Genomic DNA, 22,005 nt, shown 5'->3' with positions numbered 1-22,005 from the left:
GGTGTTAAGTTCCACAGCAGTGACCAAGTCCATTTCAGGAGCCATTTAGCCTACCTTCATGGTGTGATGATCCAGAATCCAGTGCTTGGACTCATGGGGGAGAGAGAGAGACATGTGATGGCACTGTGTTTCCCAGCCTCTTTTCCCTGTTTTAGTCAGGAATAGCAGGATGCAGGTTTGCAACAACCTCTAATAAACCCCCTCTCTGACATTGAGACTGGTCCCTGAACTGGAAGGCAAACATGGAATAGTGTTATTGACTTTGCTGTGTAAAGAGAAGAGCAGCACTGATTTTTAGTGCAGAAGCTGGTCAGATGCTGATTGTTGGGAAGCTGAGGCAGAGCTATTAGGAGAGAAGCATTTGTGTAAAATGAATCATCCCCAGCTCTGCTTTTTTTTTGTGGATAAAAAGAATGGAGCCTACAGAAACAAAATGATTCACTAATGAATCTTCCTCTGTGCAGACCCGTGCAAGAAAATGCATGAGAAGGTAAAACCAGAGACAGAGCAACCTCCAGTGTGATAAAGGAAGTTAAAGCCAAACTTTCCTATTGCGACTACATTAACTACACAATGAGGTGGAAAAGAGCCAATTTCAAGCACTATTCCCTTCATAAACAGGGGGTTTCACTTAAAGAATGAAGCATATTAAAGCAATTTTTTTAATGAGAAAAAAATGGGTAAATGCAAATTGTTTTCTTAGTTGAAGATGGCTTCTTGCAATCTCGCCTATTTTTCTGGCAAACAGGGCAGTCCAAAACAAGTGCAATTTCCAGGAGAGGGAGCTTAAATTTCTTGCAGTAAAACATTCCACTGCTGTTTTCAGCAGTTCTTTGAAACAACTGCTGTGGATGCCAAAAAAAGAGCCAGTGTGTTCCTGTGGGCTTAACACATCTGCAAGTCAATTTTCCAAGAAAAGACTCGAAGATCTTCTGTGGGTATCTGTAACTATTTTATATTGGGCAGCAGTGGGCACCTCTCTGATCTTCTCACCTGATGCTCCAGTATCTACCAAGTAACCCCTCCTACTGCACCAAGGCTGGGGGTCTCAGTTCTCCTCACTGTCCTGGGGTCCCATCAGGAGGGGGTTACTGATTTATTTGCATTCCCCATCACACGCAGGCTGGCCCGCTCTGCTCCATCTGTTTGAAATAATTAGTTGCAAGGGATGAACTGAAAGTTCCAACACTGAGGACTACTCTGAGGCAGTAAAAGTTTCTTCAGTGGAGAAGCAAGTATTCCCATTTCTGTGGTGACTAACACAGCACACACTCACCCATCTGTCTCCTGTCTCCAAGAGAAGCTGAGGTCAGCTTTCTCAGTGGGAAATTAACTGGATTGCTTTGAGTACACACTAGTGTTTTCAGAACCCTCTTTTCTTGGTCCATCTTTCTTCTCAAAAATATCTATTTATTTCAATATTTAATCATTCCCTTCCTTTCCTGACAGAACAAAAAACCATTCCAAGTTTTACTCAGATCATCTCATTAGCACAGTGCAAGCAAAGACAAGACCTGCTAGGTTTGTGCTGGATCCTTGGCACAGAAGCCAAATCCAAGAGCAACATCAGCTTGGTTGGCAGGGGCAGCTACCAGGCTCTTAACCTCTCCCCAAGAAAAGAAAAAAAAGGAGGCTCAGGTGCTGCAAACCTTGATGTTAGTCACTGCAGCAAGCAGATGGACTCAAACATGTGATCTCCCTGCGTGACTGACTCTGGGTTTTATTTCTACCCTGTGGAGAGCAGTTAGCTACTTCAGCCGACATAAATGTCTCCCCAGAAGAGTAATATTTTTAAAAAATGGAATAACAAAAACTGATGATAGATTTCTGAACTTTGCCTGGATTCAGAAGCCTGAGGCTAATGGTAGAGCTGACAGAATTGTATACAAGTAAATAAATTATCAGATGACAGCATATATTTTCTTTCAATCTACAGAATGCCAGGCAGAGTTAAGCTTTGCACAGTTATGTCTTTTTCTGCATGGTTTACTATAGCAATTTATGGAGTGTCTGTGACTGCACAGTAAGACTCTGAACTTCCAAGTGCTTAACTTTACACATCGGAGTTATTTTGTGGAAGGTAATGTGACCATTGCTGTATCATCAAAGCCTCACAAAACTGATAGAAACTTCCCTCTTGCTGTTGAAAACTCAATCTGGTTTTAAAAAAATCAAGCTGGGAGCAGTATATATTATTCTATTTCCTTTAGGATTCTGTCAAAATAGTAGTTTTCATTTCTGACTGGGAAGGTCCAGGAGAATATGCTATTTTTTAATCTTTAAACCCAGCAAATTATTAGTTTGCTGCCAATTAACATAATGGTTGCTCAGTATCTTCATTTGCACAAGAAGACTTATTAAGAAGTCTTCAAAATGACAGAACCTTACTCTTTGGGCAACTTAGTTCAAATGACCACAGGCACAGAAGAGCTTACAAACATTTACATAAATATATATACTTATCTGTACACATACATACACACGTATAGACAGCATGAGAAAGCCTCATCTTCCCTTTCAAAGGGCCACGTCTGGCTCCAGGACACAGCCTGGGCAGACACATGCCCCTTCGCATCCTGCCTGCCAAAAACATGCTCTAGATTTCACATCTCCCACATGGCTGTTCTTGCCCCTTGGCCATCAGTTAGGAAGGAGGCAGTTGGACTGGATTCTCCTCCATGGCATCTTGCTGGATTTGGGGTCAGTTATCAGTTATGTGAACACCAGCCCCAGGTGAGAGCACCCACCATGTTCGCCTCCCCAGCACCACTCTCATTTCTGGCATCCTGTCCCCTCAGCTGCAGCAAAGCCAGGATGTTTCTGTGACACATCAGCAGTGTTGTGATTGGTTTGAGCTTAAAATAGGCCCTGGGAATTAGTGGTATGAAATCATGAAAACTGCAAGTCTCTAAAGTGGGAAACAAATGAATCTTTCTCAATCAACATTTTTAATTGCTTATGTTTCTGTACTTTTCTTTTCTGGCATGATTCCAAAGAAAATAGGAGATCATGTTTGAAATTATTTTCCATTTTTCTTAAGTGCGATGAGGTATCCTGGGAGATGTACCTGAAAGGAAGCTGCCCCACAGCAACTGAGTCCCAGCTTTGGGCAATAAATGCATTTTACAGCCCTGTGCATTCAGGCAAGAGCCTCTGGTATTGTCCCAGTTGGTGAGGTGAGTGAACAGGGGAAGGCAAAATCAAGGGCAGGGATGAAAAGGAAAGGAACAGACGTAAAAGCATTGATCTGATGTACCTGTATTAAAAACACCAACATCTAATAAACACACCGGTCAAATGCTGAGTTCAGATACATAAAGTCAGCTATATAACCTCCAGAACTCACACTATTTTAAAAAACCCAAACCATTTAGTTCAGACTGCTGAGTCTTATCTAATAAAATGGTTTTCATTTTTCATCATTTTCTCAGGTTCTTCTGGAAGGTGGCAGCAAGTTTATTTATCAAAAAACTGGGACAGCTCCCTTGAGAATAAAACAGTCAGAGTCCTATCATCTACTGAAACTTCAGAATGTGCACATACTCTCTTGCATCTCTGCAGAGCTCAAAAGCCTGGCTGTCTGCACAGCTTGCTGAAGCCTTGGATCCCAAGTTCCAGTCCAAAGAAAATTTTTACAGCTGAGTTGCATAATATCCTGACAAACTGTTTATAATGGAAGCACTGACAGATCCTTAACTGTAGGGTTACAAATTCCTTTTTTCTCCTCATTTCTGTTCAAATACTAATATGAATGAATAGCTCAGGGAAGAGGGTGATGCAACAAAATGGAATATAACTTTTTTTTTTCAGTTGGGGGTCATGAATATTTTTAATATAAAAATCAAGATAAAAGTGTATCCAAATAAATTGTCTAAAATTTTGGATTGTAACCTATTTTTTAAAAAAAAAAATTTTTAATAAGAAACAAAGCTTTTGTAACAGGAATTATTTAAAGAAGAGAAAACCAGAAAGGAGTAGTTTGAATAGAGTGTGACTTGCTGGGGAATTAATTTAACATTACTTTTTAATAAAAAAAGACTTTTCAAACCATAGCAGCAGCTGCTAATATGGTTCATTTATCGCATAAATGATGTCATACACTGGGTTGTAAAAAAACCTTTCCAAGTAGCGACATCTTCCTCTCCCCCTCAGTCACTGCATCCAAAGCCCAGGGATGCCAGATTTTTTCCATCAGACTTCAAAGGAGTTGGAGTTCGGGCCCACTGTGAGCAGAGCGTGCTCTCCGCGGAGGATGGCTGGGGCTGGGAGCGGCTCCAGCGCGGTGGCTGCGCGGCCGGAGCTCTCTGAGCCTCTGCCACCCCACACCACTCCCCGTGCCTCCCTGGGCTCTCATCAAACCTGCAAATCCACCTCCACAGACCTGCCTTTCTCTGCTCACAGCCCCTCTGTGCTGTCGTGTGGGTTCTGTCCAGCTGGCACTCAGCTCCCACATCCCTCCTTTCCCTCTGGGAAGCTCCAGCGGCCGTGGCTTGGCTGTTTCTCCAGCTCCCACTGCTCTCTGCAAGGGGAGGCCAGGCAGCACCAGGGCAACATTGCTGGTCCAAGCACAACACCCTGACCTCAAAAGAACGTAGGAGAGCGGAAATTTCCCCATTTTTGGCTTTGCCACAGAGACTTGACTGTGGTAGATACTGCCAGGACTTGATTGAGGACAGGGTTTAATGGTCCCAGAGTGGCCATGCAGGACACGCCAGCCCTCACCCCATGTCCTCCCCTCACAGTGCTCACAATCACAGAATATTCTGAGTTGGATCCACAAGGATCATCAAACTCAACTCGAGTGGATGGCCCCTACAGGGATCAAGCCCATGTGCTATTAGCACCTGCTCCAACCAGCTGAGCTAATGCTCAGCACTCACTTGCACTCAGGATTTTGCCCCACATCTTAGCAAACCTCAGGCACTCCAGACAGGTTCTTCTCTTGTTCCTCTTGATTTTGAGGGGAGCATCCCCAGCTGCACACAAACACACGTGAACACACACAGGGTGTGGGGGCACGGGGCACCAGCTCTCACCTTCCCTGGTGCACACATGGTCCCGTCCAGCGGAGGCCCTTTCTTTGTTTTGCAGAAATAGGGGTTCTCGGGGTGGCTACACCACAGCTGCTTGCAGGGATCAAATGTACGGAACTGGAACACACAAAAAAAAAATCAGAGTGGATGATGCTTTGAGAGAGCTCCCACCGGAAACTGCAACAGAAGCTGCAGATGGGGGGGTTCCTTTCCCAGGTTTAAAATGGCAGCTGTTAGTGCTGATCCCTCAGGAGCACCGTGATGCCTGTGGATTGAATATTTGAGCATACAGAATCACGACTCTGAGGCGAGATCCCATCTGCATGAGATGGACTAAAGTCAAGCAAAAATAGTTCTACACAAGTGACCAACCAGCTTCCTCAGGCAGTGAGACACACGCTGCCTTTTCTTACAGCTTCTCCAAATGGGGCTGCTTCATTTGGCAAACAAAGCAAAAAATCCTTGTGCACCCATGGGAGATGGAAATGAGCTGCTCAGACTTTAGCTCAACTGTTGTAATCCCCTTCTTAGGGGGATGGAAATTTGAGATCAGGTCCCCAGTCCAATGAATAAATCAGCAGTTTACCTACAATGCACAGGCTTCTATAAGAGAGGATGGGAACCACCCACCACTAAACATAGTAAATCACGATATCTGGTCATGCTTTTGGGTATTCTGAACAAAGCAGAATAGAAAGCCTCCATCTCCCAGGCTCTGGAGGATGGCTGTAACAAAAGATTCTCTTTGGCTGGGACATTCTTCCAAGGCAGCATCAGAGGGAATTGTGTAAAGACACAACACTACAGCTCATGCTGTAAAGGTTCTCATCCATTATCTAGGGACACTGCTCAGCACATATATTCCTGCAGATGGGAATGAAAGCAGAAATGTTACGTGTCAGCAGCTGTCAGCAGCTGAAAACATCTCTTTCCATTTAATATTTAGTTTCACTTGAGGAGCTGGAGGTGGGAGACACAGCCCTGCTGCAGAAGACTCCATTTTCTGAGGCCAGTCTACTGAGAATAGCACTAATCTTGCCTTGCTTTAAACTTAGACTTTGCCTCTTGTTTTCCTCATACACAAGAGCCAACCGTGTCATCAAGAGCTGTTACAGGTTGCTTTACTCGCTGTGATGCCTATTTTCTCTTGCAAGGTATCAAAATGTATCACACTTTCCATAAAATTGGATCATAAAAGCATGCTGCCCTGTGCTAGCACTATGAGACGTGGCAGCAAATCCATCTCCTTCACATCCGGGTGGGAGTTTTGTAGCAAAATAACAAGCTGCCAGCAGGAGGAGGCTCAAAAACACAGCAAGTTTGTTTGCTTGACAAATACAGATATTTATGAAACTACACAATAATTACTTCTGTAACTCCAGTTAAAAAACCCCAAAAACTAAGAGATATTTAAAATAACATGTATGTCAACGTTCAATTGTTAATCCTTGCTTACAGATAAGAAGGCACAACATCTTTCCTTGTGGGCTTCACTATGCTGTCCCTTTTAAGGACATTTCAGAGACACTTAGACCACTCCTGGATGAGAAATAGCAGAAGCTGAAGTTAAGTACTCACAGCTGTGCACATCATGTATCCCAGACCGAAGTCAAACCGGCACTGCTCATTCATGGAGTAGTGAATCCCTGGCAGCTGTGGGAGGGAGGGCCAGTCGTGTTCGAAGGGATCATCCCGCAGACAATCGTAGGAGCTGCAACAGGCAGAAATGACAGGAACAGATGGGGCTGTGAGGCTTGCACAGTGTTTGTGGTTTTATTGCCTTTTTGTTCCAAACAAAACAGAGCCTACAGTTTCTCAGATCCTGGTCCTGAAGAGCAGCTAATATTGCAATTACGCTCACATTCACTTCAGCATGTCGTGTCTACCTTCAATGGATTCTACACATCTTTTTTTGAAGCCCTTCCATTGTAATTTCCATTTAGCTTGCAGGTAAATTCCTATCAGTCCCCAGGCCCCTTATGTGAAAAGAATCAAAGGAAGAACCCACATGAGACCAGGAAGAAAAGAAAGTTTAATTAATTTTCCATTTGTGGAATGTCTTGCTGCCTGCAGCTGTCTCTCAAATGAGGTTTCAAAAGCAGAGGCCAGGGTAACCAGCCCAGAATACCACTGAGCTTAGTTTCCCTGTGTCCTCCCTGAGAAGCAGTGATTCATTTACAGACTTCACTCGGGTTTGCTCCCTCTCTCTGCTTCTCCTGATCACTCCCAACTCCATCCATAGTTTAAACTCTCTGCTTCTCCTGATCACTCCCAACTCCATCCATAGTTTAAACTAAGTTTCCTTTCTGTGTGACCAATGTGGAAGTTTCTCCTCTGCTCCTAAGGAGTGAGGATAGCCTGGAGAATTACATCTGACCAAACCATGCCAGTACAAAGGACTGATGCCAGTACCACCAAATGGTTAACACAGTGTAAGAACTGGTTGATTCACAACACCAGCACAGTCCACAGGATCTCTGAAATGTCTCCCAGTTATTTAACAGACATGAGGACACCATACACAAGCCTATCCTGGCAATCATTAAGGTTGCCTTGAAGTTACCAACAGCTGAAAGCAGAATTTTGAGGTTAGGTTTACTTCAAAGGAAATCATCATTCTGCTTTGTTATAAGACATTTTATAAATAGTTGTATTTAAAAGAACATAAAGCAGCCCTCTAGGCCAGATGATTGTTATTTAATGGCTAAAGCTCTGGAGGATCTTGCTAATTGAAACAATCACACTTCCCTCACAATGTTTTTATTCCTTATTGCCACACCTAAGATATCTATGATAATAAAAATACTGACAAAAAGGTTGACTCATGTTTACTTCATGTATTTTGCTGCACTTTTCCCCCTCTCATTTTCAGCTTTTGCTGGTTATGGTAGTAGTTTCCCCATATTTTTTGTACAACTTCCACATAATAAGGGGAGGGTTTTTCTGTAAGGAGCAAAATAAAGGTCATAAACAAGAGAATTTGTCAGGGAGCTCCACACCAGTCTACTGCCTGAAGTGTCAGGTCCAAAAAGGAAGACAAGGGGCATGGATGAAGCTGTTTAAACAGCTTTTGCATTTAAGGTACTGAAAGAAAAATTAACAACTGAAGAACTTGTTCTGGAACCATGCATGCACTTCAGGTATCTACTAAAGTCAAGAAAAGCCCTGAGCACTTAAAGGGCAGATTTTCCTCTCTAGACAGCACCATCTTGTCACTGACAGGCATCACAAGCAACAAATGGCAAGACAGACACAACACTGCTGGGTAGCCAAGGCAGCGCTCAGCTAGAGGTTAGAGCAGGGAGGGAGGAAAGTTAGCAATGACATTCATAACAGCGCCTTCCACCATCCCTTAGAGGACAGCAAACACACCCTCAGTGTCCAGAAAACGAACAGACACAAGTGGAACGAGAATAACTTAGAGCGGGCTGGCATCGAGGCGAGGGCGCGGCGCGGAACCGTTCCCACGCGCTCCGCGCCGCCGGCAGTACTCACTGGAGGTAGCGGTTCAGCTCCTGCTGGCTGCAGCGGGACCAGTGGAAGCGGTGGAAGGCAGCCTGCACCAGGGGGGCCATGATGCTGCCCAGCCGGACCTCGTCCCCACAGCGGTTGCCTTGGCCGTCGTGCTCCATTCCTAACCTGCCCCGCACACAGAGACACGGCGGTGACGTCGCGGGTGGGCTCCGAGCGCTGCCCCTCCCCGTGACACCAGGGGCTGGTGCCAGCCAAGGGTCTGAAGTCCCACGGCCCTTGTTCACATGAGCAAAGTCATGGGGAGCAAGACAGGGTGGGGATGGAGCTAAAGAGCTGGTCTGGGGTAACTCCCACATGGAAGGATTGGCCTGGAGAGTGCTTTGGTGTCATTGGCCTAATCCACTTTCGAAAAAAACCTAAAAATACTTTTTGTGGGCTTTGTGCACATGCATGTTTGTGAATCACTACAGCTAAATGTGAACCTATTCCTGAATTACTGATCCTGCCCACCCTCCAGGAATACTAACAGAAATGTTCCCAGGCTCTAATCTGGAGCTATTCAGGGCTTTATATAACTTCTAAAAAAATCACACCTTAGCTTGATTCAAAGTATTTTGCAACTGCAGACTTTTTTGCATGGAAATAAAGAAAGGCACCACACAGAAAGCTAGTTCAGACAAGCTGCTGCTGTTGCCCAGGAGCAATCCCACATTGTTTAAATGTGAAACAGCCTGGAAAGTGGTTGATGCTTTCTAGAAAATTACCCCAAATTACAAATAGTTTAAAATGTCTTTTTGGATTTATTATGAATATATTTGATCCTTTCCTTTGTTAGGATCTTATATTGCATTTTTAATAAGCACTGTTGGACTAACATGGGCAATATCTGTCCATAGTTAAACCAAATTAACAGATTGGGTCTAAATATGACTTGAGGGATTACAAACTTCCTTCAGTGGGTGTCTTTTTTAAAGCCCATGCTGTGTTCTTTTCATTCCTAATTTAAAAATTCTGGAATCAAATACTATCTGAGTCTCAAATAGGTGTCTCTGTCTAACTAAGACATGTTTGTGGAGATTTCAATAAATTCTGGCACTTTATTTTTTAAAAAAAGAGAAAGGGACTGCTGGCTTTCTTAGGCAAAACAGAATAGATGGAAACTGTTCAGAAAAAGCCTTCTGGTAACTGTTATTCTACCAAAGAGAAAATGGGAAATCAGTGGGAGTTCTCTGGAGGGAAAACAGGAAAACTAAAAAGATCTGGGAAAAACCAAAGGTCTGACAACTGCTGCCCAGGCATGGGTTCAAATCACGTCAACAGGTAAAATTGCATTTTTCATATAAGAAATATAGAACAGTTGTAACTGCAGTGCTTGGCACCTCACTTCTATACTTTATTGTATACTGTATTGTTTTCTTTATCAGCAGTAACATATACAGATTATGGGCTTATTTAGTATGGATTGCTTACAAGCATACTGTGTTCCACTGACTCAGTGAATTCATATTTCTTGATTATGGGCAATTTACATTTCCACCAGGAGACTACAATACATCATTCAATCTAGTCCCACAGCAGCCCTGGAAGACATCTTGGTTTTAGTTCTTTTTTCCCATCTGAAAATCCCAAAATATAAAGCTTACTTAAGATCATAAAAAAAGCTTTGTGAGAGCTGAGACCTGAAGCCAGAGCTAACCCTAAATATTATTTCTTAATATCAATTGCATCTGTCCAATATCATCAGCATTTTTCTGCACCAAAAGCCATTTAAGGCACAACACAGATGTCCAGTTGTACTCACACATGTCCAGTTTCATGAGCCACCACAAATGCAGATGAAAAACCATCTTCGTGGTTGAGAGTGCAGCTTCGGACAGGATGGCACATCCCAGTGACAGGAGCATAGCCTGTGAGAAACAGCAAGGGTTTCAGAAAATCAACAAGTACAGAAAAATCAACGTGGTGGGAAGCTCTAGGGTGAGCCCTGTCCTTTGTTATGACACAAGCATAGTTGAAGTGGTCCTCTCAAGACCTCTGCCCCCAAACATTTAACCATTCATTAACCCCAAACATTAACCTCCATCTGTGAAACAGGTGAAACCAACCTTGAACAAGTGAAAACTTCCTGGCTCACCAAGAAAATTCTTGTCACCTCTTGGTCTGCCCTGCAATCGCCTCTTCTAAGTGCATAAGACAACAGAGGCAAAGGACACCACGTGCTGCTGTATGGAGGAGCCCAGTACCAGCCCTCAGGGAGCAAAGCCCCAGCCCTGTGCTGACAGCAGCTCTGGCCAACTCAAAATGAATGGGAAAGCTCTGAGATTTCTCCCCTCTGGTGAAAAACCTGATCTCACAGGAGGCAGAGTTCTGAAAAATGGAAAAAGGGGACAGCACTTGGCCCTGTTGTTCCAGACCTCTCCATAACCACATATCTTGCAAATCGGCTGTAACACAGCAACAGCTTTGGAACTTTTTAAACACAAAATCTATTGTTTAATCTCTGGGCATTTCCAGGACTGTTTACATATGTATCCCATTTTCTTTGCTTCAGTAAGAACACAGCAGTGATGTAACAGTGAGAAAGGATCAAATAACAAGTAAAGCAGTTACAACTGAAAATGGCCCAACACAGAGCTCTTGGGGAAAGAAAACACTGAGCACAGCCCAGCAAAAGAGATACAATTAAACTTTACATGACTAGCATGGTTTGGTAATAAATGCAAATGCAAAACAAACCCAGACACACACCTTGCATGCCTGATGGACCAAAATCCTGCCTGGTGAGGAAGATGGCATGGTCGTGATACTCGGCGTGCCCAGTGTCGGGTTTCTGCTGCAGGTAGGCCCAGCGACACACGTTCTCCAGGCTTTGTGAGGGGTTCCCAATCTCTATCAGACTCATAGACTGCAGTCACACAGGGAAAAAAAAAGACACACCAAGAGTTATTTATTAAAAGCGTGGGCAATTTTTTTCCCAACTTTTTCAGGCACTTGACTGGACATCCCATTTCCATTACAAGTTTGTTCTTAATTAAGAGATACTTACACTTCAGAAAAAAATTTTACTGGATCAAGAAAGCAAGAAAATAGCTAAAGTTGATGGTAAGATTGTGATTTCTGCATTTAATGAGATCTAAGACATAACAAAATTTAAAAATAGACAAGTAATAAAAAGATGGGTTTTTAATGACAAAACTGATACTGGGTGGTGCACTTATTTTTCCTATGCCCCCCTGGCATAGAAATCATCTTTAGAAGATGATTTCTAGAAATCTAGAAGAAGATTTCATAGGAATCATCACTTTATCATCTCTTTACCATCACTTCCAGTCTGGATATACAGCTCCTGATGGAGCCCATGTTCCTTTTGGAGCCACAACAGTCTCAATCAGGAGAGACTGACCCAGTGTGGGGAAGATCAATGCCTAATGGCCAAGAAAAGCCTATCACAACAACTGCAGAGAGCCAGCATCCTGTCCTGCTCATCACTGCTTTTGTCATGAAACGGAGCTGTTTAGGTCATCCTGTCAGACCTTGGCACACTCCTGGATGCTCTGTTGGTGTAAAACCAAGTGCGCTTTTTCAGCTGTGCTTGACTCATTACTTCCAGAAATGGACTTTCTCAGTGACTGTCTTTAAAATTGCATTTTCTTTATCCCATTATTCATCTGAAGATCGTTCAGAAGGTAGAACACAACTTCCCACTGAGGGATGCCATTCTCCATGTGAACCACACGTTACATGCGTGGTGAACTGACATGGCTAGGCTGGCTCCAGTGAGCTGATGTGTTAGGTGGGGTGCAAAGAGCAGCTTTCTTGAGCAAGGAAGAGAAAGGCATTTTAAAATCCAACTATTACATTTGCCTCTTTTTTTTTTCTTTTCTTTTTTTTCAGTAGTATTTTCTTAGGCGTTCCCAGCTAATTCTGCTGTAATACTGTACACTGCTATGACTTTAGAAAGCTTATTGTATGTGGGATACTGTAAAATGTATGACTAACTGACCTGTCTCAGGACTTCCAGGATTTGTAAGAACTACAGATGTGAACCCTGGCTTTTCATTTGCAAAAATTATATTGCCATGACAACACTGTAATCATAACAAAGCCCACTACAGTTTAGATGCTATACTGTACTGCAAGCATTTGTCATTCCAAAATACTTAACGTAGAGCAAAACTTAGCCTAGGCCAAAAATAAGAGAGAAGTAATACAATTCATGTTTAAATACAGATGTATTTGACGTGTCCTCTAATTGAATGCATGATGGAGTACATAGAGTATTGACTACATGAAAAAGAAAATCCTCAAAGGGTTGTGGAAGAACAACTGGAATTGATAAAAGAAGTGTCTGCCAAACTGAGGTCTGATTTTGGCAAAACTAAGATATTACAATTCTGCAAATGTTCACAAAAACAAATTTATAAACCAAATAGAGGCACAGTTTGGATTCTGATACCACTGTGGAATGAAATAGTTGTAATATAATCTTGTGCTGGATCATACTGCTTCCAGCCATAATTCCCTTGGAAATTGAACTAATAACTGTATTTAAAATGGTGGGACAGTTGTGGTGCCTTTATTGAATCTTTGTATATTTATAAGAACATACTTAAACAAATTTTGAGTCACTATACAGGGCAAAATCCTGGCTCTTCAAGAAAAATCCTAGTCTGTTAAACAGGGTTTGACTGTTCCTGAGGTCTTTAATAACATCCATCAGTGGTAAAACAAAAACAAAAAAGCAAACAAACACAAAACTTATCTATATCACCTTCACTCTTATTTCTCTAAAACAGCACAAAAAAGATAAATTCCTTCAAGGAGCTCAATAAAAGAATCTGACTGCAAGACTCAAAAGCAAAGAATGCTGTAAAATGAAGTTGAGAAGTCTCTAGTTTTCTAGTATTTTCTGATGTTTGCTAATACTTCCTTATTTCATAATGACCTCCTTGTGTACATTCTACCAAATGAAAAATTGCATCATTTAAGACACAATGATCAGAAAACAATGAAAACACACACCCTATCAACATATGCTTTGTTTAAGGGTATCCAATTATTTGAAAAGAAGTCTTGAATTTGCATGATCAGCAAAAAGGCATAGAAAATAAAATGTCAATTATTTCCTAATAACCACTGCTTTATAGCTGTCCTCTGTCATCTCTTCCCTGCCTGCTAAACCAAACCCTTGTGGGTGGAGTCCATCACAAAAGCAGAATATTTGTCTCTGAATGAACCAAGAGAGCAGGTTTCAGCACTGCTCTGATTAACATCGAGTCTGCCAGGGGCCAGAGCAGTGTGGCACAGCAAAGCAGCAGCAAAGCAGTGGCTCAGGCACTGCCCTGGCATCTGCCATGAGTCAACAACTCTCTCACTGTATTCTGAGTCCATTCCAAGAGCAAAACCACAGGCTCAGTCCAAGAGAACCTCAATGATTACTTATCAAAACACTGATTTTAGAGTTTGTCTTCAAGCAAATGAAGTTGGACCAACTGGTCAATGTGGAGCATTGTGGGGCTTTTGCATCCAACACAACAGGGAGAAAGAAAAAAGCCCCTTTCACATAAAAGGGGAAACTTAGAACACACAAGTCCTATAAAACATGTTTTAGCTGACCCAACTTTTTTGCCAATGACACAACTTTAACATCATAAAACCGAGCCTTACTGCTCTTTAAGTTGGGAAACAAGACATCCAGTAGGAAGTCAATTATTTTGAGTGTCCATGTGCTATGAATGTAAGTAGCAAGTCTGTAAGTGAGGAGGACTTCAAAGAGTGAGAGGAAAAACTGAATCTGCCTGCTGAGTACTCCAAGTCCACTGAGCACTCAAATCATCTGGTCACTAATCCCTTGTCTTTCCTCACTATAATGCAGCAGCCTGAAAAGAGAAACCCACATGATTCCTAGCAAATTTTCACCTGTACACCCACTTTCTGCAGTTTGCCAAAGACTTTCAGATCAGAAAGGCTCCAACACTGCTAACAGCAAATATTGCATGGCCAGGGAACCACCAGTGAGTCAAGCTCACTGTGCTGTGCAACTGCACTGCCTGAGACTGAAGAACCACGAACACCATGGTCCTCTCCTCACAGCAGGCAATGGTATGGCCAGGGAAGGGAATTAGAGGTAGTGTTCCCTCCAAAGAACCTCCAAGGCTCCGTGGTCTTTGGATCAAAGACTTCCTAAGCCAGGCATGCCACTATATAGAATTTTATCCACTTTTTCCAGCTGCTTTGCCTTTACACATAAATGTTGCTGTCCTGAAGAAAGGAGCTTAGGAGATCACGGCACCAGGCAGAGCTTGTTAGTTGACAGGGCAGATGTCATATGTTTTACAAGGATGTTGTCCAAAAATTACTCTTGTAGAGATATCAGATAACACTTAATAATATTTTCTTTTGGAAGTCAATGTGGGCTTTCATCAGAGCCAAACCCTTTATTAAGTGGACAAAGCAAATGAGAAAGAGGAAAAGAGATGAGCTGTGTGCTGTAATAAGGGCTGAAAGGTAAAATCCCTCTTTGTCACACAGCAAACAGGGGAAGTTGGGGGCCAGCAGGCTGCACATGGAGAAGAGGTGTAGGTGTTACTCTTGGCCAGCAAAGGGCTCACACTGCCAGGAACTCACAGGTCCTGCAGCTGGCTGGGAGCTCCGACCTGGCTGGGAAGGACCTCTTTCCAAGCAGGACAGAGGGCCTGTGGAGAGCATTACTCAGCTGATCAGCAGGAAAACTGCCAATGGAAAGAGAAACTTTCCTTCTCACAGCAAGAAAGGCAAAAAAATCTGTGAACTGCTGATGGAAACAGATGGAGATGTTGGCCAAGGAGTGGAAAGGGCTCAGCTGGGAAAACATCCCCCAGGCGAGGAGACACCACAGAGGGTGACGAGGACAGTCTGCCCTACAGAACTATCTGAGGCCTTTTCTCTGGGAAACTCAACATCTACCAGTGCTGCACACTTTCCTTCCTTTTTTTGTTTCCGCCTTCATTTCTTCTCCACTCCCTTCCTTCTTAGATGGAAGCAGAAAAAATAACCAAAAAACAACAACAAAAACGTAAATAAAAATAAAAGATGTCTAAGTTGCAACTACCATTCATACAAAGAGGCAAAGCAGAGGAGTAAGAAATGGTTGAAAGCCAGAGAGGTGTCTGAACTTTCTTTGCTATCTGTCTTATCCTTTCGGAAGTTATCAGTTCTCTTATATAAACACACTGAAGAAGTCATTAATGAAGCTGTGGAAAGTCCTTCAAATACTTGTGGAGATTGTAGGGCAAGGAAGAAATATGTAATTTTTTTTCTTTAACGATGTCAAAGTTATCTTAAAAGAAAACTGCAGATTTAGTCTATATTCTACCCAAGCCTTTCAAGAATGCTCAAGCTGCCAGTCCATGTGAAAGACACACTGGTGTCACACACGGAATGGCAGCTCCCCTTAAACAAATGTTTTATTTATCTGATATTTGGCATCACTGGATACAACTTCGCAAAGTGATGATGAGCAGGTACCTGGTGATAACAACATAAGAAATTTAAACTGATCAGAAGCTTGGAACCTTTCCTAACTCATCCATTAGGTGGTGCTCCAAGAGAACCAACGGAGAAGGCTTTGCAGCTCTTCAGTAGCTCCAGGAGAAGCAGAAATATTCTAAACATGACAGGCTTCAAACCATAGTAGGAAAAGTTGGACCACAGCAGTGCACACGTTCAGGAAACAATTTAACATATGACTTTCCCTTCCTGAATGTGTAAAGTCTCTGCAAAACACACTGTTTACATTGCTTCTACTTGGCACTTCTGTTGCTCATTGGATATTGGATTAGAACTTCTATATTCTTCTCTCATCCTGAACCAAACAAACAAAAGATAAATAAATGCAATTATTGAACTTCCATGGTAACCAAACTAACAAAAGTAGCTCATTCAGCAAACTGTCATTTTGCATTCAAAGGATTTGTAAATCTTTCTTATGGCAGCAGTTTGTAAACATTTTTCAGTATCTAATTCCGTATAAATGTAAGCAGATCAGGAGTACAAAGTACTGTTTATGCTATCAGCCAGCTCCACATTCTTCAAGGTCCCAACAAAACACACTGGGAAATTATAAACTCTAAGTCTAATATATAAATAAGGGAATTCAACAATTCACACAGATAAAAAACAGGAGGGGCAGTATCTCTTCTCTTTATCCCCATAAGAAACATATGAAAACAGTGAAAAAATATGAACAGCTGCCAAAATGCTACATCATATGTAGGTCCTGGCCTTGCAACTCAGCCTGTGCAGAGCTGGTTACTGGATATGGCCAAATGCTGGGGTCAACAACTCCATCTTCAGACACATTTGTAAGGCCATGGCTTGATTCCTGCTCAGGTCTTCTGCATCTACCAATGTCAGTGGGAAAATAAGATACTCAACTCACATTTGTGACCTAGTACAAGGGGAGGCTGGAGGAGGCTCAGGATGATCTCAAAATATATAAATACATATTGGGCAGGGAATAAAGATGACAGAGAGTCTTCTCAGTGGTATCCAGAGAAAGGAGAAGAGGCAATGGGCAAGAAAAAAAAAGCCTTTAGGATTGTTACTGAAGTTTTACCATAAGAGTGGCCAAACATTGGAAGGGTTGTCCAGAGAGGTTATTGAGTCTCTGGAAATATGCAAAACAAAGCTGAACAAAGTCCTGAACAATGTGCTCCAGGTGACTTTGCTCTGAGCAGGGCAACTGGACTAGATGATGTCCAGACGTCCATTCCAAGCACAGCTATTCCATGGCCCTAATGTGCAGCTAACAACATCCTTGCACTGCCAGGCACAGGTGCTCTCAACCAGAGTCTTCGCACCTTCCTGGGAGAGGCAGAGTAAGTGGAGGTGCTCATCCCTTTCCCTCCAGGGAAACAGCAGGGCCAACAGCAAAATAGTAAGGACAAACACCAGATTTAAGAAATAAACCTGATTTGTGCTTCCAAGTCTGCCTTATGGGAAACAGAGATCAAGAAGAACCTGACTCAACCTGAACCGCCACTTCCATCCTGGCTGAACCAAGAGCATCTCCCCTGCTTGCATCAAGCTTAGACATGAAAAGGTCAGATGGCAGAGATAAAGAGAGAATCATGCTATGAAAATATCAAAGGTAAAGCCCTGTCCCAAATGAAGGCAGCAGGAGCTCTGCTAATATCTCAGACATACAAAATTGGAAAGTCCTTCTCAGTTGATCAGTCCTGTCCTATGAGGTTGCAGGCATCCACCCCACATCACCTTCTTCCTGAACTGCTACCTAAAAGTCATGCGGGTTTTCTTCCCCCCTCTAAGCTGTTTGAGAGGCTCCCTGCAGTGGTAGTCAGGTTCCTCTTTCACTCTGACCAAGCTAACACATGGTCAGAGTCCAACCACTTGTTGTGATGCCGACACTGGTTTACAGCTTATGTGGGTTTTCTCTCCCTCCTGGTTGCATTTCCAGATGCCACGGAGCAGAGCCAGCATCCCTCAGCCCATCCCACCCTGCTCCAGGCTGAATACACTCGGGCTGTGCATGGTGCCAAAGGAGAGCTCGGGGGTGTCCTGCACTGCCACACTCACATTTCCCAAGAAATAACCCTCACAAATCCTCAGGTGGCTGCACTTATTGAAACCCCTGCAATCCCTGCAAAATTCATTCCAAGTGTTTTTTCATTAATCACTGTATTAATTACATCCATCCCAGCTAACCAGTGGTTAGCTTTCCTCTGTGCTGTGCAAGGGCAGCTCATCTGCACACAGAGTCACCATTGTCAGTGGACAGAGCGTGGGGCTGCAGCCAGGAATTTATGAGGTCTTATCCCCAGCCTGCCAGTGGCCTTCCGTGTGGCCTTGGAAAATAATACTTAACATCTTTGTTTTTTTAGCTGTAAAATGGGAATAATAATCTTTATTCATTCACCTCAAAGAGGCGATGAGAGGATTTTATGCAGTGCTCACTATTTAAATGTTTCCAAACAAATTTTAGAATAACCAGTCAGGGTTTTTAAATGCATGCTCAGCTCATCTCTTGCAACCTCCTCTGCACTTGGTGCTCGTGGTTGCTTTGCTTGTTTCCCTGAGTATTCTAGAGCTAGCTGTATTACAAGGCTGTTGCAACCAAAATAGGTCTAAGTGGAATAATTCGCACAAACATTGAATTATATTAATCTCAAATATATCCTCTGTTGCCAAAATTTGGAACCAATCTTCCTACTACTGAAGTCAAAAAGGCAGAAGCGAGCCTGCTCAACTCTTTCCCATTTGAAGAAAAATGCACTGTATGTACCCTGTTTACTTATTTGCAGTATCCCATCCCATCAAAAAAGCCAGTGACTTTGGAAGTCAATGCCAAGAAAATGCAGAGAACTGCATTGTGGCTTCTGAAGCCAACACAGAGCTTTGCAGAACATATTTTTCTATCCTAATGATGGAATTGATAATTGAGTGGGCAGCAGCAAGGCACAGCTGAAGCCTTCGCATCAGTCTGTGGTACATAATTTGTAGGAAGTACTAAGAGAAAAGTGGGGAGTCAGGGAAGGACTGGCAGCTCCTGCAGAGTCCTGCAAATCTGTACCAGCCCAGCCACACTCTGCCTGCTCCCCAAACACACTACCCAGCCAGAGCCCAAGCCTGGTGCTCTTGGCAGGGCTCAACCTGCCACCCCCTCAAAATCCTGAGGTGATAACTCACACAAAGTGCTAATTCAGTAAAACCATGTCAGATCCTTTGAATTTGTCCCTGAAGTAATTTCAGTATGTGGTCACTAAGGAATATCTTCCGTTTTTCATCTTTCCCAGGCAATTAATGCTATTCCTGAAATTACTGAAACTTCTGCACGTACAGTTGCCTGTGTTTGAGAATATTAAAATATAAGCACATTCGAAAGAGTGGAGTACCTTCAAGCAAGAACCAGTGAAAGGTTGGTTGCTATGCAACTCAAGTATTGTCCATATTATACTTATCAACAGATGACATATTGTATAAAATAATTGTCTGAAAAACCCACAATACAGTAGAAGGCTGCTCAGGGGTGGAGAATTGGCAATAGCTGAGAGTGCTGTCATAAACCTGACATTGATGGTACATACTTCATCAATTACAGAACAGTAATGTAATTATTATGATTATTTAAATGGCACCCTTGATAATATATATAAATTGCCTGCAGTGAAGCAAATGAATCTGAAGACATTAGCTCCATGCTTTCAAAAGAAATGCTTACTCAAACAAGACTGGGATAACATTTTCATGTTGTGAAGCCAACCACACTACTTAATTCATGCACTGCCTTAACTTGTACACATACCCTACTTAATACTATGTATTTTGAATATATAGTTACCTAAAAAATGTTAGTCCTTGTGTGTGGGACAGTAAAATATTCAAGGCTTTGTTCTAATTCCTCAGAACAGGTTCAGAAAATAAGAACTATACACTTCTCTCTGCTTTTCCACTGCTAAAGTATCCCAAACCTTTAAAGAAAAATCTCCTCACCTTCCTAATCCCTGTTACTAGTCCTCTGATCAAGAATTTTAAAAACATGAACAGAAAAGGATGTATTCTTGTACAGCCATGGTATGCAGGTTTCCATATCATAAAGCAGAGGAGCTCTGGAGTGATAACTTTTATACATGCTTTTTGCTATTTTTATAAAGCTATAGATTGTCTTTCATATAAACAAGAATCAGATATGGAAATACAAGAGAAATTGTCTTTGGGGAAAGCTTGTGATAGAATTATTCCACTGAAACCAGCAGGACAACTCAGAAGCTGTAGCATTGTCCACTGCAGATTGTGGAAGTAGAATCCAGAAGCAGAATATCCACAAGCAGATTACACGGACCTGCAAATGCTGCTTCTGTGATGTGGCCAAAGACCTGCCAAAAAATGATGGCTTCTGTCTTCCGCCTCAGCTCTCCTCTCTTAAGAATATGAAACTGGTAACTTTCAAATTATAAACTGACAAAGCTTTGCTCTTCACAAGAAAACAAAGATCCTTAAGATGGAATGATGAATGCTGTAGCCACTATCTGCCATCTGGAACCTGGCAGAAATAACCAGAGCTCACACTGAGGTAGATCTATAGGGCTAAAGATTAATAATACTGAACACATAACAATTATGAAATACCCATAAACTAGGACTGCAAAGTGACTAGCCCAGGTACTAATTCTGCTGGCTTCCACCAGTATTGCAACATCAGGTTTGTATGAGATTCATAAGTCAATTTTCAATCAAATTTTTGCCATTACAGCAATCACAAGGATATTTCAACCATTTTGTAATTCAATGTTAACTACACGCTCCATGAACTTTCAATCACAAAATGGCAAATATGACCTTTTTTTACATTTACTTTAGGACATACATCTGATTAAGCTTATCCAAACTGCATAACTACATCATCATCATCATCACTGCAGGAAAAGCAGAGATGGATTGGTGTGTTTAGTTCTCAGATAGGGAACCTCCAACAGAAAAATTTAACCTGTATCCAGGTAATCAGTCTCCTGCAGAGTCCAGACTAAACTTGAGAGCTCCCTCATTTGCACCAGGAAGGAAAATTCTCAGCTGGTATTGAGCAGGGTAAGCTGGTGAATGCCAGTGGAGCTTCACCATCTGCACTGGCTCTTTGCCAGCATTCCAGCAACTTCCATGAACAGACATGGATAATCCAGAATCCAGGTTTACTACATGAACATGGAAATCCCAGCGCTCCAGTCACAGGAAGCTGCATTAGACATTAACACTCTGCTCTGAGCAGCTGGGCCTGATGCTGCATTGGAGAGCACTAAAATCACATGTCCTTAACCAAAGCAGTTATCAACATACTTGAAATGTCCTGTTCTTGTTCCCATGGAATGACTTGGCAGTAACAGGACACAGGTACTGAACAGATCAATGCTTTTGAAACCCATTTAACATTTTGTCCCTCTTTACCCAAGTTTTGTCTGTGGAGCAACCCCTTCCACAGAAACTGAGAGAAAGAGCACTTGATATTTTTAATTACAGATTTGATCTGCAGAGCTCTTGCCTTCTGGCCCCTATTCCACAGAACACCCATTTAACTTTAAGCACATGTGTAGCTCCCCTGATAATAAGCACAAGTATAAATGGGTTCTTAGAAAGCAGCCGTAGACCTCAGCATCTTGCAGAACTGACCTTGTGTTTACTGTTACTTACATACAGTTGAACCAGAACACAGTTGTGTTTTCTTTAGGAACTAAAATGTTCTCTATGTTTCACGGACTATTCCAAACAAATGTGAAAAGACAGACTGCCAGAGCTAAGCAGTAACTTCAAATGACAAGGGAAAACCCAGAAGAAATTGAAATTATTTGAAATGTAAAGTGTAAATGATAAACAGATATATATAAACATGAAAGTTCTTTATATTAAAAGATTAGTAAGAATAATATATATGGATTAAAATACCAAACAAATACATGGCCCAAGTACCTGCATTGTTCATAAAAGAATGAAGTCTATAGATATTGATATC

The 22,005-nt window shown here is 42.3% G+C and overlaps 1 protein-coding gene across 1 annotated transcript in view; it reads right to left on the bottom strand.

Moving 5' to 3' along the window:
- The window catches only part of ADAMTS2 (ADAM metallopeptidase with thrombospondin type 1 motif 2), a 174,616-nt gene that overhangs the window by 26,302 nt on the left and 126,309 nt on the right, over positions 1-22,005 (bottom strand). The window contains exons 6-10 of the mRNA XM_041397984.1: positions 11,256-11,412; positions 10,309-10,414; positions 8,529-8,672; positions 6,612-6,744; positions 5,037-5,150 (exon numbers count right to left, since the gene is read on the bottom strand). Of these exons, the coding sequence (XP_041253918.1) occupies positions 5,037-5,150; positions 6,612-6,744; positions 8,529-8,672; positions 10,309-10,414; positions 11,256-11,412 (654 nt within the window). The remainder of the gene's footprint in view (positions 1-5,036; positions 5,151-6,611; positions 6,745-8,528; positions 8,673-10,308; positions 10,415-11,255; positions 11,413-22,005) is intronic.

The sequence above is a fragment of the Onychostruthus taczanowskii genome, unplaced genomic scaffold, assembly GCF_017590055.1.
Source record: "Onychostruthus taczanowskii isolate IOZ18803 unplaced genomic scaffold, ASM1759005v1 scaffold14, whole genome shotgun sequence".
Taxonomy (NCBI): domain Eukaryota; kingdom Metazoa; phylum Chordata; class Aves; order Passeriformes; family Passeridae; genus Onychostruthus; species Onychostruthus taczanowskii.
The sequence above is the reverse complement of the archived record's forward strand: the minus strand, read 5'-3'. Positions and strand labels throughout refer to the sequence as shown.